General features: G+C 32.8%; 3 protein-coding genes across 15 annotated transcripts in view; 2 read left to right on the top strand and 1 right to left on the bottom strand.

Moving 5' to 3' along the window:
- The window catches only part of LOC139514200 (myosin-VIIa-like), a 36,048-nt gene extending 33,789 nt beyond the window's left edge, over nt 1-2,259 (top strand). For all 4 annotated transcript variants that reach the window (XM_071303010.1, XM_071303012.1, XM_071303011.1 and 1 more), the window contains 4 exons: nt 90-206; nt 615-698; nt 1,097-1,216; nt 1,544-2,259. In XM_071303010.1, the coding sequence (XP_071159111.1) occupies nt 90-206; nt 615-698; nt 1,097-1,216; nt 1,544-1,654 (432 nt within the window). In that variant the 3' untranslated portion in view covers nt 1,655-2,259. The remainder of the gene's footprint in view (nt 1-89; nt 207-614; nt 699-1,096; nt 1,217-1,543) is intronic.
- Nucleotides 2,260-4,329: 2,070 nt separating this feature from the next.
- Nucleotides 4,330-6,634, top strand: LOC139514204 (uncharacterized). 2 transcript variants are annotated; one of them, XM_071303026.1, is made up of 2 exons: nt 4,330-4,442; nt 5,629-6,634. In XM_071303026.1, exon 2 carries the CDS (start codon nt 5,641-5,643, stop codon nt 6,589-6,591), a length of 951 nt encoding a protein of 316 aa, XP_071159127.1. In that variant the 5' UTR covers nt 4,330-4,442; nt 5,629-5,640; the 3' UTR covers nt 6,592-6,634. The 2 variants fall into 2 exon arrangements, with proteins under 2 accessions (XP_071159127.1, XP_071159128.1); XM_071303027.1 differs by having other exon boundaries at nt 4,387-4,442; nt 5,632-6,634.
- Nucleotides 6,635-13,139: 6,505 nt separating this feature from the next.
- LOC139514202 (chordin-like protein 1) overlaps nt 13,140-16,631 on the bottom strand; it is a 48,769-nt gene continuing 45,277 nt past the window's right edge. For all 9 annotated transcript variants that reach the window (XM_071303015.1, XM_071303017.1, XM_071303016.1 and 6 more), the window contains 2 exons: nt 14,300-14,416; nt 13,140-13,729 (listed from right to left, as the gene is read on the bottom strand). In XM_071303015.1, coding sequence (XP_071159116.1) covers nt 13,584-13,729; nt 14,300-14,416 — 263 coding nt within the window. In that variant the 3' untranslated portion in view covers nt 13,140-13,583. The remainder of the gene's footprint in view (nt 13,730-14,299; nt 14,417-16,631) is intronic.

Genomic DNA, 16,631 nt, shown 5'->3' with positions numbered 1-16,631 from the left:
AAAGTTCTGCCCCCTTCAATTATAAGCACTTGAAAATAAGTATGTTAATGTATTTAGTTGTTATAAAGATATTTTATCTATTGTTTTAGCTTATAGAAAGTAGTCTTCAAAATTACAATTCCTTGAAGTCAGAAGACGCCAAAATTGAATTTCTGAAAATATTGAGTACTCTTCCCACCTATGGATCCGTTTTCTTTGAAGTGAAGGTATATTAAATATTGTAGAACGCAAAGCTAACAGTTAAAAGGAAATACGAAGAAACTCACAACAATCTTTCAGATATTCAATTATTTTATGAAACTGTGCTTCTCCAAATAGATATGAGTGCTTAAGAAAAATTAGAGTAAGCGTCTGCATTGATATCTTCGCAAATTTTATGATATTATGACACTTTTGCTTTTTGAAAGAATGTTTGATATCTATATTTAGAAATTAACATGTTTAGGAAAAAGAGAAAGAGTTAACTTTATACGATTAACAAAAAATACAAGTTTTAACATAAGGTGTGGCAATAAGCGCTTTTGATGGTGTCGTTTTATTCGTAGTAACCATTTGCACTGATATGAATTATTCATTTTTTATTAATTCTACAACTTTTTCTTATGTAATTTTAGCAAAGAAGTGTTAAGACTTATCCAAAGAATATTTTGCTTGCTGTTAACAAAGACGGTGTTATTTTTCTTGACGCTAGTAATAAGGTAAATAAATGAGACAGAAATCGTTTTAAAAATCTTACATGTATCTATAATATTGAAAATTCTATGAAATAAAGATTGTAAGCATCAGTCAGAAATTCTTGTAACATTGTATAATAACTATTAAATATTCGATAACGTGACACCAGGATATTTCTTTGACACTAATATAATTTATTAAGTTTATGTTCAGGAAACAAAAAGCACAATAACACATTAAAGCAGATAAAGAACGCAATACAACAGGATTGGGGTTCACACATATTAATGTCAAAATTGTAAGTATGTACAAAATTTAAAGGCTACCATTGTTGGCGAATTTTAAGACATAAACCAAAAACTTTTAACTTTTACTTCTTACATATATTTGACTATAGCACTTTAATTTGTCAAATCCTCAGGGTATTTTAGCAAGATATGGTTACAACAAGATTCCAAACTGGGCATATGATGAAAACTCATTCACATTGGTTGTTGGTGAATCCTCGAGTGCAGTGAAGATTTATTTGGAAACAAATGTGGTCAGTATTTAATTTTAGGTTATGCATGTTTCCAATATTTCAGGTGTATCAAATGATACTAGTATACAAAAACATGTATCTGTATTCCTCTTTATGAAATTATTTCGGAAATGTCCTGAAAAATATGACTGCTTTTATATGAAACTGAACTAAACGAAATGTTATGATATTACACTGTCAGTTCTTCGTTTTTCTTCGACCTTAGTGTTCTATGTACAGTTTTGTGATTTTAAAAAAAAATGTGTCTAATTTGACTTACAAGTTTTGAATGTCTATTTAATACCTTCCGCTTCTATTTTCTAATTGTAGTTATATTTATTTTAATAGGGCCATAATTTAGATGATATTGTTATGTGCTATGTTGCATGGATGATGAATAAGCACATTAAGAAACGACCAAGTGCAGCTGGTGTTACCGTTGGAGAGTCCTCCTGTTAATCTATTACTATCAACGTTTATTTATATCAATATAAAGGTCTAATATAGAATCGGGAAATTCTCGTATATCCTTATTTCAATGATCTGTAAAATATATGGAGATATACCGTTAAGTATGAACGTATTAACCTAGCATGATAAACACAAAGACATTCTTAGCACTTGAAATATAATTGCCATTTTTCTTCTATGAAATTCATTTATCACCACAATCAAAGGAAAACCTTAACTTTGCTATATAATATAACAACATAAGTTTATAAATAAACTTTATTTTGTTTAGGTTATTTGCCAGAATATATTTTTATTCTCTGAAAAGAGACTTGTGATAAGTGTGAATATCAATTATAAAAGTGTTTATGTGATAACAATAAACCTTAGTTTATATTACTGCTATAACTTTTTTCTAATATCTTGATAAAATCATTGTATATACGTTTATTTTATTTATGATATATAGTCAGCCAGTTATTGTGTTCATTGAATGTCTTGTTTTGAAATACATATTTTACTTCCACTCACTCATTTTAATCCACATCATATATGATTATATAGATTTAATAAATAATAAAAATTATGTATTTTCATTAAATGCTGTTCCATAATTTTATTTTTCATTGATGTTTAGGATAACAAGTTTTCTCTAGTTTCTTATTAATACAAAGTCAAATCATCTTGATATTTGGTACCAAACTTCATAGTGTGCCATACACATAGAACTGTCACTTATCTTTTGCCTGTTTCCAGGATACATGTATGTTCTTTGTTAGTTTTCTCAACCCAGGTTAAACGATCTCTGCAATTGGTATTGAATTTTTTTTAAACAAACTGTTTGCATATATGTTTCATCAAGTACCTCTCGCCTCGCCAACCTGTTTCTTCATATGTTACACTACATGCATGGGGCTCCTCGACGAGTAAGAAAATTCTTTAACTTCGTTGTCTGCAATATAAAACGATATATATTGATCTTGTCTACAACATTGAATTTTGAATAGATCATACAGCAAATACAGCAAGTATGATTGCTAGTGAGGCAACGATCCTCCGTAAGAGTATCAAAACAACCTCTCTATAAGGCACCATGATAGCCAACAAAGAGAAAACTAACAGCCTGATTATATAGAAATAAAAATGAACGAAAACCGATTATAGCATGCAACAATCAACAACAGGGACCCCTTATTTCGGAAAGGCCCATACAGAATATTGCAGGGTTAAACTTGTGTGTTAGCGCTCACACATAACCCTGATCTATGTCAGTGGTATAACAGGAGAACAACATACAACATAACAACAAACTATAGTAATCAGTGTGTGAAGACGTTATCAAAAACCAACGCTCTAAATGAAATCGCACAATGATCATCCATCTCCATGAAAACTAATTGAGACAAAACATTTTCTATAATTATTCTCCGTGGACTTTTGCAGATATCCGGCGAGTTGAAAACACGAACGATATATCATAAGAAACTTCACAAACAATACACTAGCTATCAACAATAAAAATTCTGATTGTTTACATCAGTTGTATTAACGCTTGGAATGACTGTTCAACTCAGATTTGAGCCCCGAAAAAGCATTAGACCCATTTAATGACAACTATTAACAATATATAGAAAATAAATGAATACAAAATGACACATTTTAAATAATTCAGTAAAACGAATAGGGGGTTTAATATTTAAACTCACAATATTTAGCTTTGAAATAATCATTGAAACATAAAATACTGATACATTGTAATTTCAATAATATATGTAAAGTCTTGTTTCATTTGTGAGCTTCTTGCAGCCAAACACTTATTCGTGTATGATAATCATAAATATGAATTCCAACTCAATCGAAACTGTGCTATCTATTGATAACTTAATTAAGGATGTAACGCCTCTTCTGATACGCTGACAATGTGTTGTCTATCAGCTCATAGGCATAATGTTGTCAAATGACCGTGACGTCATCGACGATTTTTCATGATTTATTCAGGCTTAAAATGGAATTTTGAATAAAAATATAAGGAATTACTGTAATATTTTTTTCTCTCTGTATATTCTAAATAACAAAAATATCTAGTGAACACTTTTAAAATAACACGGTACGCGGGTTTTTCAGTGTGCACCATTTTTTTTATAATGTTATTTCTTCATTGACAGAAGAATATTAGTCATTCCTTAAAAGGATATTTTTTTGGAGTGAATTGGTCTTGAATAAACACATCATAGAAACCAGGATTAAACATGTCTCCATAAGACAAACTGTTCGCCTATAAAAGACTTACCAGTGACGCCCGATTCAGAAAGTTTTAATTCTTCGTTTGAATGACAACCTAAAGTTCATTAAACTGTTTTAAGTTTATAAGTGGAGTGAGTTGTCCGTTTACACGTCAATATTTTTATGAAAATATTCTTTTAACTCCATTTGAATCAGCTTAAGTTTTGTAATTTATAGCAGTCATTAGTAATTATAAAACTTTATACTCAATAAAACAGAGCTAAACCTTTCAATGGTTAATACTGGAAATCTCATTATTTACAACATTGTTAACAGCGAAAGAACGATTTTATAAAACAAACTGTAAAACAAATCACTTTTCCCAAGTAATTTAAACTTTTGTAGTTTTATTTTGAATGTTCATTGTTGAATGAAATTAAACATAAACGAAAAGGGTTTTCTTTTCAAATTTAGTCATTCGGTGAATTCATTTCAATACCCTCGAGCTCATTATTGAAATTGGACAGTCTTAACCAAGTTAAACAAAAGGGGAAATTGGCGTTTTACATAAGCTGTAAGTTTTTCATCTATCAATATCTATAAATCGTTTTTATTTCTATTTTTTATGTAAATAATTTGTTTTAGTTAAAAAGTTATACAAACAATTGAACTTTTGTTTTGCATGTTAATTGACTGTGGGATAGATAAACAATTAAAAAATTATGACATACATATGTGAAAATCCACGGATGGATGAATGGACATACATCGAGTACTACAAATAAACTCATCATAGATACCAGGACTAAATTTTGTATATACACCAGATGCGCGTTTCGTCTTCAAAAAACTCATCAGTGATGCTCGAATCCAAAAAAGTTAAAAAGGACAAATAAAGTACGAAATTCGAATTACAACTTGTGACCCAACAACACCGATAATTATCTCATGTGCTGCACCCGTGAATTAATGCGTTGTTCATTCACTCATTGGATATTTTCCTATTTTTCTATAAGTTATTTTTTCTATAAGCACTCAAAAAATGAAAAACTATGACAACAAAAAAAGAATCCTGACTTTGGAAAGGCACATAAGCATGTAGCCGGGTTTGAATAAAATCTAAAATTTGTCATTTGAGGAATTTGATACTAGTATATTTTCTATCAGATATTAAGCATATGTAATAACTCATCTGGCACAAAGAGTTGTTGACTGAGTACTGACCCTCACATGATGAATTGTTTCCTCATTTTTTACATACAATAATAGATAGAGAGATATTTTAAAGAGCAAATGTTTATTAAGACAAAATCTAAAAATAATGGCCGAAATTGTCAGTCGACTCGTAATTGGAGTAATTGTTCTTTAATGACGATTTTTACCAATTATTTGCGTTTAGGGTATCAACTTGAAATCTTGGAAGATAGATAGATTTGTGAGCAAATATGACCATCGAGGCAACACCACCTGCCAGGTGTCCAGCACCCTAAATCACTTCACCAACTAGACTATAAAAATAATAAAACTTTATTTAGTCGATTTATGCGTTTTCTCATCATCTTTATCAAGGGTTGTAACACAGTACTTACATTATTTATAGTGGCACAAGTAGATGGTGGAACTTGAAATCAGCTGTTTGTCTTAAAGGATGATACTTTATATATAGTAGATAAAATATAACTGTTAGCAAAAATAAGTAACTATTACGTAATTGTTATTATGGCTATAGTTGTTGTATGCAAATGTTTTTTTTTCTTCAGTAGGTCTAAAGGATGCAGAAACTTCAACATGCAGTATCGTTTGCAGTTAAGCCTCAACAACCTGAAAATAAAACCACAAGTCAAGCAAACAATACTTCTGATAATATCGGTCAATCAACCACAGCATCCAATATTATTAGTGAAACTAAAAGATCAACCAATCCTACAAGACATACAATCAATGTGCGGCTTCATTTATGGAAGAAATTTAAATCTGCGAATGACGATGTGTTAAACAGTGGGAGTTCACATCATCACGACATTCTTATGAAAAAATGTTTGGTCCTGGCAAATGGATGGATGATTTTTACAGAACCCAATCTAAAATTACTTCTTATCCATGACGATGAAGGACATTTTCAAAGTAAGATTTACCTTTCTGGCCGGCCTTTTGATTTAGCTATTATTTCAAGTAAACTCATAGCAGTAAGCTATGGTGAAAATCGCTATGTCGAAATAATAGATTTGACGACGAAGGATGCTGTGAAATCATTTAACTGGGAAACCAACTGTTTTGGAATTGCAAATGTTTCCAACCACTTATACGTTGTGATAGAAGGTCGTGGAATTGTTGTTCTAGACCATACAACTGGGCAGCTGATAAAGACAATTCCAATCAAAATAAATCAGAAAACGTTTCTCGTTGTTACGCACGATAGCATTATTTACACTAACTGGATATTCAATACTGTTTATTGCTTTGATTTAGCAGGGAATGAAAAGTGGCAGTTTAAAAAGAACAAGCTACATCGCCCAATAGGACTAACGGTCAACAGAAATGGGGATGTTTTCGTTGCTGGTAATGTTTCGGGAAACATCTATTATATTTCCTCGGATGGAAAGCGAAGTAAAGAATTAGTTCGGGACAAAGAGATTATGGATCTTTATCTAGACAATCAGACTTATCGTCTACTTACTTACAAATCTGACGGATCAGCTTTCAAATATTTTGTTGAATCCTAGTACTTATTAAAATTCAACAAATTTTGTTGAAGCGGTACTACTATTACATTTATTGTACTTATAAATTGAAAAAAAGGAGATAACAAGAGAACGAAAAAGAAATACATGTTAGAGAATGACAAAAGAAAAAATAACAAAAATACACAAATAAAAACAAAATATAAACTAGCAAAAAACGGACAGCTGAACAACATACAGCAATATGCAAGAGCGGACTGGTTTTTATATTACCCTTTAGATTTCTAAAGATACTTATTCATAAAAGGTTTTTAGAATTTTGGGTTTGTAATGCTCGTCATCATTGTATTTGGTATGGCCTTTCAACTGTTTTAGTCTTATAAAGACGAAACGCGCGTCTGGTAAACAAAGTTATAAGTTATAAGCTTGGTATCTTGAAGAGTTTTTTTTACCCTTATAAATGACTGGCAAGTAATATTTGAAAGTGTTTGCTGAAAGTTCAGAAAGTTTTTAAGACCAATACATAGACAAGATCTTAACCTATTGAGAAAAACAAAATTAAAAAAAAAACATGAAACATCTCACAAATCTGAACTAAAACAGTTAAATGGTGGTGTTAAATAACGATGGAAAGTCATCAATAAAGACGTGAAAAGGATCCTGGCAACGGCAAACTAAACTTACCTTCAAGGTCAGCCATTCTTTTATTGCGTCAGTAAATTTTGAAAGAAACATTTTAAATTTTACGATGAAAAATAGGAGTACCAAGCACAAGGTGTAGATTAATACGTTGAGTACTTATATATATCACTATATTACTTTTAGTAATAACCAAGCTGAATAACAATCCGAGTCTCAAAAACAAAATCAGTAAACCTTAAAGCATATATGAAAAAAGCACATCAGGAGACATAGATAGCCACACATACAAAATTGTGATCGATTTAAACTGGTTTTGCAAAATTGTAAAAATTGCTTATTGAAGACAAAATAAATACACAGGAAAACAATAAATTAGCGTTGCTATAGTTTCTGACGGTTCTTGTTGTCTTTGTTGGTCTAGATGTCCTAACATGTTTCCTTACAACTTTCCATGCCATGGTCACTATTTCTAAAGGGGGCAGGTGAAGTACAAAATTTGATAAAAGTCGCATGAATTACTGGAGGCTGGAATGAAACCCTTTCAAACCTTTCAAGGTATTTTTCTTCGTGAAAAAAATCTTCGAATTCTTACTCACACTGAAAAGAGAGCCGAAGGACACCAAAGGGGCATTAAAACTCGTAAACATCATTAAAACTCTTGACTTCAATCAGTTAACAATTCCCTTTTTGTCCTTGCAACAACGGTACTGGCATATGGGTTAGTTATGACCAATCATAACCACGGCAACCTGATGCTACAACGCCATGTCAATGAGATGTCCTTAGACAAGGCAGTTTGCTAGATAAATTTACGACTGCGAAGTCAACTGCTAAATAAACGAAGTTGTATGTCACGCTAAAAGGTATTTCCCATTTACAGAAATTCCACAGAATTCACTTCAAATAAAGTATTTTAATGGTGATAGTTTAAACCCCATACTTGCCATAACAGACTGCAATTGGTGAGGCATAATCAGCAACACAAAAAGTGACCTCAAAATATCCCCCATAGTTCTGTTTGATTTCTTTATCAATCATTTAAAACCAACTTATTATAAAAAAAAAAGAAAAGAAATAAAGTTTGACAACTATCAACGTCAACATTCATTATGAATAAAGATTAGTTTATTGTAATTTACTAAGCTAACAAAAGGCGTAGCGCGCAGTTGTGCAGTCAAGTGTACTAATACTTTACGGTTGCAAAATTTAACCTTAAAAATATTTGTTTTATTAAGTAACTAATATTTATAAGACGACCGAGTTGTCGTTCTTCCATTAGTATTTTTAAAATGATCATAATTGTCTTACAATGCACTGACACAGGCACTTGTCTCAGAAAACAAATGTCCTATATACCTTAATATAATGTTATAAGGCACTGAGATAATATTTAAAAGAAACGTGTGTCAAGAAACTTCATTCTTTAAAGTAGAAGGTATGATCAGGCCTCCTTTTTATCCCTTGAATTTGAAAAGACAAATTATTCTCATCTACCTACGTCAGATAGTTTCATATTCCGGAAACGGATTTCCGATGTGCGTTTGACATTTAACATAAACTCTCTTTTTCCAGTTTTAGGTGGCACGGTAGTATTTCCTGGTCCATAAGGGATAATGATAGCCTTTTTAGAATTTTTACCACTTTCTAACACTGCAAAAAAAATCTACATTCACAGTTAACTGAAGTACTTTCATTTTACTATTCAGAAATGAATTTGAATATGTATCATGACCGTTTACCCTTTTTGCTATTTTTAAAAACCTAAGGCCACTAGTACTTTTAGGTCTTTAACGGTGCAGTGAATACAAAATTAAAAAAAAATCTCAAAAATTCATTTTCATCTATGTAAAATTATTTCATATTTTTCTACACCTGATTCATCCCTCCGTTTGGGAAACTATGTTCATTTGTGACTGTATTTTTTGTCCAATCACACTGTTTAGATACATTTACCTAAGTAGGGTACACAAAAGAGAAACCTAAATTCTGGAATGCAAATACTACCGTTCCACCTTAATATGACTTCGCATTTTATTGTGTTAGTTAGTAAAGAGAAAATATCTTAAGTCGTACATTTGTGTGGTGATTTTCCATATTAGCGTGGTGGTAGCGAGATTAATTCCCACGTTCTTCGTACAAATGTGTGTAAGTCATTCTGTAATAAAAAAAAAACATTACTGTGAACGCAAGTAAATGACAACCCAAATCATGGTAAACATGGCAATTTTCACCAAATACCGAATCATTGGTGCTTAACAAAGATTGAAAATGTGAACACTTTTGAAAACTGGCGCCAGAACCTTATGTTTACATTACCTTTAGCCAAAAACTTTGCATCCATTCTTGTGTCTGGAACCACATGGAAAAGGTAAACAAAAATGAAAATGATGGAGATGAATTCCTAGAAGGCAACAGAAAAACACGCGAACAAAACGTTAGCATGCTAGATGTTAGGACAGATTGCCACTTATTGGCCAATAATTTCTATGAACACTATTGTTAAAACTCAACACCGATTGACAACATTTGTCAAACTTTCCTCCTCCATTTTGGTTTTCGGATTCCAGACACGCATTTTGATGACTTTGATGATATTCCCTATGATCCCGGTGAGAGACAGGAGATTTGTACCAACGATTAAAAATGGCCTTTATTAAAGAGTCTCTTAGGAAAAGATATGGGCATACTCACCACGATGAAGACGTAGATGACGTTAAAGCTTGATCAACTACAGTAGAATTCTCTTGATCTTGACATAGTCTTAGGTACCTAAACTTATAAAACAAAGATATAGTACAGAGCTGCTGGTGAGAACACTGGCGTTTATAAAACCAGCAATATCACAAGCTCTAGAATTACTTCTATAAGAATAAGGTACAATAGAGGATGCCAATTCCATGACAGCAGTCGTCAAGCGCTTTCCAAAGACAAAAACATCTTTGTGTGTGCTCCGCTCTAATTTCAACTAATTCACACAGTCCAAATAAGCATGACGACCAGAAGGTCATTTTCTTAGTCAATGGACATACTTACCACAACCATTTGTATTTTGAGGGATTAATAGTTGAGAACTTAGTTTCTGGTATATATAGGGAATTATTGTATTTATAGGTATGCTTCTTCTGACAAAGAAATCTCTAACTGAGCTGTGCACAGAGCACATATGACACGAGCACCATCTGATGCCACAACTTTATGGCCAGGAGACTACATAGATGTAAAAACACCTACTGACATAGTTTCAACGGATGACATATTTTTCATTGATTCTCACAAAAATGATTCTCTTGAAAATCACTTTACTTGGCCTGAACCTAGTTTTCTAGCATTACAGATACACTACGAATACCTTACCACACTAAAGAATCTGTCGTTTTGAAACGTAATGAGCATTTCATCAACGTACGTTCTACACATTCACCTGAGAATAATGACATTAAAAATCCGGAACATGCTGTTGCTACTAAATATGAAGTCCATATGGCTAAAATACTACATTCCTATCTTGTTCGAGTTGACCCTGATGGTTAATTACACCCATGTTTAGAAAAAAAATAAAGCCTTCCTTATACAGTATGACAATGTCCAACTTTTAAAGGCTATAATGGGACAGTTGGAGCTCTCAAAGAAAAAATTAACATGGGACCAGTTCAACCACCACAAAGAAAGGGACGGATACCTCAAAATTAAAAAACGCAGATAGTTACTTGACAGGAATAGTTCAATGAACTCGAAGACATAGGGGTGTTGAAAAGACCAGAAGATATTATAGGTGTTACAGTATAAAATTGAGAATGAAAATAGGGAATGTGTCAAAGAGACAACAACCCGACCATAAATCAGACAACAGCCGAAGGCCACCAATGGGTCTTCAATGCAGCGAGAAACTCTTGAACCCGGAGGCGTCCTTCAGCTGGCCCTTTAACAAATATGTATACTAGTATGTGATAACAGACGGCATACTAAACTCCGAATTATACAAAAGAAACTAAAATAAAAAATCATAGATATATCAATCCATCCTTCCTTGTCAAAAAGTCGTCCGGGGATTTTCGACTTGTCACAGCATTTGCCGATGTTAGTCGCTACAGTACTCCTCAGCCCTCATTAATGCCAGATGTAGATTCAACACTTCGAAAAATTGCTCAGTGGAAACATATTGTAGTTTCTTATTTTGTCTAAATCTTTTTATAAAATTCCGTTATCCATAGACTCGATGAAGTACTGTTGTTTCTCAACAAAATTTTGTGGTGTTAGAGTATATGTGAAGTCTGCAATGGGGATGCCTGGATCTGAGACGGCGTTAAAGGATTTTACTTGTCGTGTGCTAGGACACCTAGTACAAAAGAGCGTCGTAGCAAAATTACCGACGATCTATATTGCGGCGGCAATACACAAGATGAACTTCTTACCAACCAGGAAAGAATATTACAAGCCTTTCATAAGTGTATCCTACAAAAAACAATCATTGCACCTGAACAAGCTACAATTTGGGAACTCGGATCAATCCGTGCCAGCCCTCATCGCTTTGCTACACTTTCTAAATGTCAGCCTCCAAAGACCGTACGTGCGCTTAGATCATTTGTTGGTGCCTACAAAGTGTTGTCTTGTGTAATTAATAACTCTTCTTGACTTCTGTTACTACATGAAAACGCAGTAGCTGGATGCGAGTAAAAACACAGTATTAGCTGAAGAACTTAACTCAGCCACAACTAGCGCACAAAACGCACTTTCTACCAATCGTTCGAATATTCTACCTCGTCCAACCGACAAACTCTTGATTGTTACAGACGGATCTTTATAAAAATGCGGACTTGGAGCTACGTTGAACGTAAACAGAAACGACAAACTTCTTCTTGAAGAGTTCTTCGATGAAAAACTTAGACAAACTCAACGCCAGCAGTTAACATGTGAAATTGAGGCCTAATCAATTGCGGCTGCTATAAAACACTTTAGTCCGTACACTATTCAATCTTTATCTAAAGCATGTATTCTAACTGAAACTGAACCGTGTGTTCAAGCCTTTGAAAAGTTATGTAGAGGTGAATTTTCATCACGCCCTTTGGTTTCTACTTTTCTGTCGACTGCAAGTCGCTTCCAAGTTTCTTATTGACATGTTTCTAGGTGAGCAATACTACCGTCTGGTTATCAAAGACATAACGCACCCGATTGTGCCAACCCGCCTGTCAAATAAACCATTTTGAGGAATGCGTTGTGTGTCACGTGACAACTGTGGACATTCTAACCGGAATAGTAAGGTTTCCTTTTACAAGTAGAGCAGCATACCAATGTGCATAAAATAAATGCTAACGGGCTGCATTATTGCAAAACAGCAATCAATCCTTAAATAAGCATCATGTTTAGCTCTTGTCCTTAAAACTCATATATTTGAAACAGATATTTTTCTACAAAAATGTTTAATGAATATCCTTCTGGGTAAAGATGTTGCTAATATATATTTTGACCTCAAACCTATGAATGAACTGGCAATCTTTAGGTCAAATACGAAAATTGGGTATAGATAGAATATGTTGTATGAGTGCAAATGACACAACTCTCCATCCAAGTCACAATTTGTAAAAATAAACCATCATAGGTCAAAGAACAGCCTTGGCTCACATCCAACAGCAAACTGTACGATTACCAAAAATGGCTTGATAGAAAACATTAAAAAAAAAACAAAAAACAACGGTCTAATCTATATTAAAACCGAGACACGAGAAACACTTCTTAAGAGCTTCAAGTTCTTCGACTTTCTTTCTTTTTTGTTTGTCCCTGTATTTTGTGTCTTCTACTTTTACTTGCACGTTGATTGAAAAATGCTATCACCTCAAAACATTTCATTGTCTTTTTCTTTCCAAAGAAAGTATTGTTTGCATTCTACTCGGGATTTCAATAACTTATTACTAGTGATGTACTCCATGCCAGGGTCACAAAAGTAAATCAAATTGTACTTTATATAATTTAATTTCCAACATTAGAGTTTAGAAAAATGATCTATATGCATAAAACAAATAGCAATAACAAGTATAAAAATAAACTTAGTAACATGTTTGTTAACTTACAAGCAAATTAATCACCACAAAGATATAATGAAAGAAAGAATGCAAAATATGATGAATCTGAAAGACAGTATGTATGTTTGTTCGGAGTTTATATTGAATTAAGCCCTAGTTCAAAATATTATACACAGCAATGATAAGTAACTAAAGCAGAAAGGCCAATATTTACATTTAAAGATATGTTCAAGTGTGCATACGTTTACAAAATATCAACAAAAATGATTCCGAATTGTCGGAAAGATCATGTGGAACTAATATACAGAAATAGTCAGTCAAACACAACACCATGACAAATGTTACAAAAATATTGGTCTGAGCCATTAGCAATTTTCAACTACATTTCTTTCGCACTATTTCTTCGAAGTCCGCACATAATATTTCTTGCATTATTATTTTTGTAGAGCAGCGTTTTTCTTTCTTTTTAAAACACCTTTGGTATGTTCGCTTGAGTCTTCTTTTGAATGTATTTAATTTTTCTGAAAATAAGAAAAATACATAATTAACAAAAGATGTATACATGTAGCTATACAGTATAGTGGGAAGTCTACAAATAATAAATTCTGGTAAATATATCGTAACCTTATGCAAAGAAACTAATACCATATTGATTTCCTTGAAATAGAGTTGCTGCTTACAAGGATGCAATAAAATCGAGGTTCTAATTGATGAAGTTGAAGTCATTCTTTCGAAACTGCATGTACACCATCACGAGTTTGTTGATCATTATTGAATATCCATTTCACAGAAGACGACAGATATGTTCCAATTGTAGTAACAACATTTTCGTCATCGGTTCTTCGAATTTCACATCACCAAATGTGTATTGATACGTGCAACATGAGGAGCAGAATCATATTACCCTTCCAGAGTACCTGAGATCAATCCTTTTTTTGTTAGCTTGTTAAGTTTTTGTTTTGATGACTGTTGTTTTGTGTTTTAATTGTTTTTTTGTGTTTTGTCATTGCATGATCGTCGACCTCTGATTTTGTATTTATCTTTCTTGCCTTTCAAGTAAATTGTCTTAAATTATGTTATAATGAACTTACTTTTCCTTGCTGCCCCATAAATTATTTTATCATCAGTTATTTGTTGTCTGAACCAATTTGCTGGATAGTTGAATATTTTGAATTCACTTAAAGAGTCTTTAAACTCACTTTTTGCATCTGAAAAGTAAAGTTTTCCTTTAAATCGACTTTAAAAACAATTGATCGAAATTATATAAAATGCTCGAATCAAAACCGTGTTTACGCATGTTTTGTGCTCACAAGTACTAAACATTTCGGGAAAAAAATGAAAAAAATAGAAATTGCGAAAGAAATAAAGCGCACCATATACAAATATAACTTACAGACGCACAAGAAAAATATAGATGCAAGAGTAAAACTATTATTAACAAAAGGAAACAAACTAGTAAATAAAGGCAACAGTAGTATACCGCTGTTCAAAAACTAAAACGGAAAGAAACGCATAAAATATAAGAGGAGAACAACGAGACAACTTAACTAGAGGCTCTCAAGAGCCTGTGTCGCTCACCTTGGTTTATGTGCATATTAAACAAAGGAAACAGATGGATTCATAAAAAATTGTGTTTTGGTGATGGTGATGTGTTTGTAGATCATACTTTACTGATCATTCTTCTTACATGCAATTTTCTCTATCTGTAATGAACTTGGCCCTTTAGTTACAGAGGAAAACACTTTGTTAAACTTAACAGAATTTACCAAATTAATGAAAATTGTTAAAAAATGACTATAAAGGGCAATAACTCCTTAAGGGGTCAACTGACCATTTTGGTAATGTTAACTTATTTGTAGATCTTAATTTGCTGAACAGTATTGCTGTTTACAATTTATCTCTATCTATAATAGTATTCAAGAACCAAAAACGGCTAAATTTCTTTAAAAATTACCAATTGGGGGGCAGCAACCCAACAACCAGTTGTCCACTTCATCTCAAAATTTCAGGGCAGATAGATATTTACAAGATAAACAAGTGAACCCCCATGTAAGATTTGCTTTAAATGCTTTGGTTTCAGAGTTATAAGCCAAAATCTACATTTTACCCTTATATTCTATTTTTAGCCATGGGGCCATCTTGGTTGGTTGGCCAGGTCACCGCACACAATTTTTAAACTAGATACCATAATAATGATTTGGGTAAAGTTTCGTTAAATTTGGTCCAGTAGTTTCAGGAGAAGATTTTTGTAAAAGATAACAAAAATTTATGAAAAATTGATAAAAAATGACTATTAAGGGCAATAACTCCTTAAGGGGTCAACTGACCATTTTGATCATGCTTACTTATTTGTAGATCTTACTTTTCAGAACATAATTGCTGTTTACAGTTTATCTCTATCTATAATAGTTTCAAGATAATAACCGAAAACGGACAAAATTTCCTTAAAAATACCAATTCAGGGGCAGCAACCCAACAACCCATTGTCTCATTCATATGAAAATTTCAGGGCAGATAGATCTTGACCTAATAAACAATTTTTCCCCATGTCAGATTTGCTCTAAATGCTTTGGTTTTTGAGTTATAAGCCAAAAACTGCATTTTACCCCTATGTTCTATTTTTAGCCATGGCGGCCATCTTGGTTATTTTGGCGGGTCACCGGACACAATTTTGAAACTAGATACACCAATGATGATTGTGGCCAAGTTTGGTTAAATTTGGTCCAGTAGTTTCAGAGGAGAAGATTTTTGTAAAAGTTAAAGACGACGGACGACGACGGACGCCGGACGCCAAGTGATGGGAAAAGCTCACTTGGCCCTTTGGGCCAGGTGAGCTAAAAATGTAACACATACAGAAACGGACTAAGCATTAGACAAAATCCGATGAGAATAACAACTATAACATAAAAAAATTAGTAAATGTACAATATTATGTCATGACTTCGAGTGACCTTGAAAGAAAGAAAGCATGGTGCAAATATGCTGTAGCTAAAAGATTTTCCACTAGTAAATTGTCGGTGCACTCGTACGTTTTATGCCAGTACAATTGTTATCTGCTAAGAATTAAAAAGTTGTATACTGAAACGACGTGGACAGTTCACTACCATGCAAGTATCGTAGTCTATAGCATTATGTAAAACTTTGGTTGGTAGATTATAAAATCAAAATTATCATTGTCCAGTATCTATTTCAATATTTTAATTGTCAAACAATCGACTTGTCAGCATTGACAAAACTAGTGACCACTTAGTTTCAAAACAACTATTAGAGATGCAATAATACATTGGAACATCCGCATCGCATGTTGTATCCCCACGAGAAGACAATATCTTTCCGTAAAAGGTTCATGACAAACACATAAAACATACTCGGCTTGCACTATATTTAGATGATTTAGATTACAGATACCAGTAATTATCATAC

Source organism: Mytilus edulis, chromosome 3 (genome assembly GCF_963676685.1).
Source record: "Mytilus edulis chromosome 3, xbMytEdul2.2, whole genome shotgun sequence".
In the NCBI taxonomy this organism is placed as follows: Eukaryota; Metazoa; Mollusca; class Bivalvia; order Mytilida; family Mytilidae; genus Mytilus; species Mytilus edulis.
This window is presented reverse-complemented; position numbering and strand designations above follow the sequence as displayed.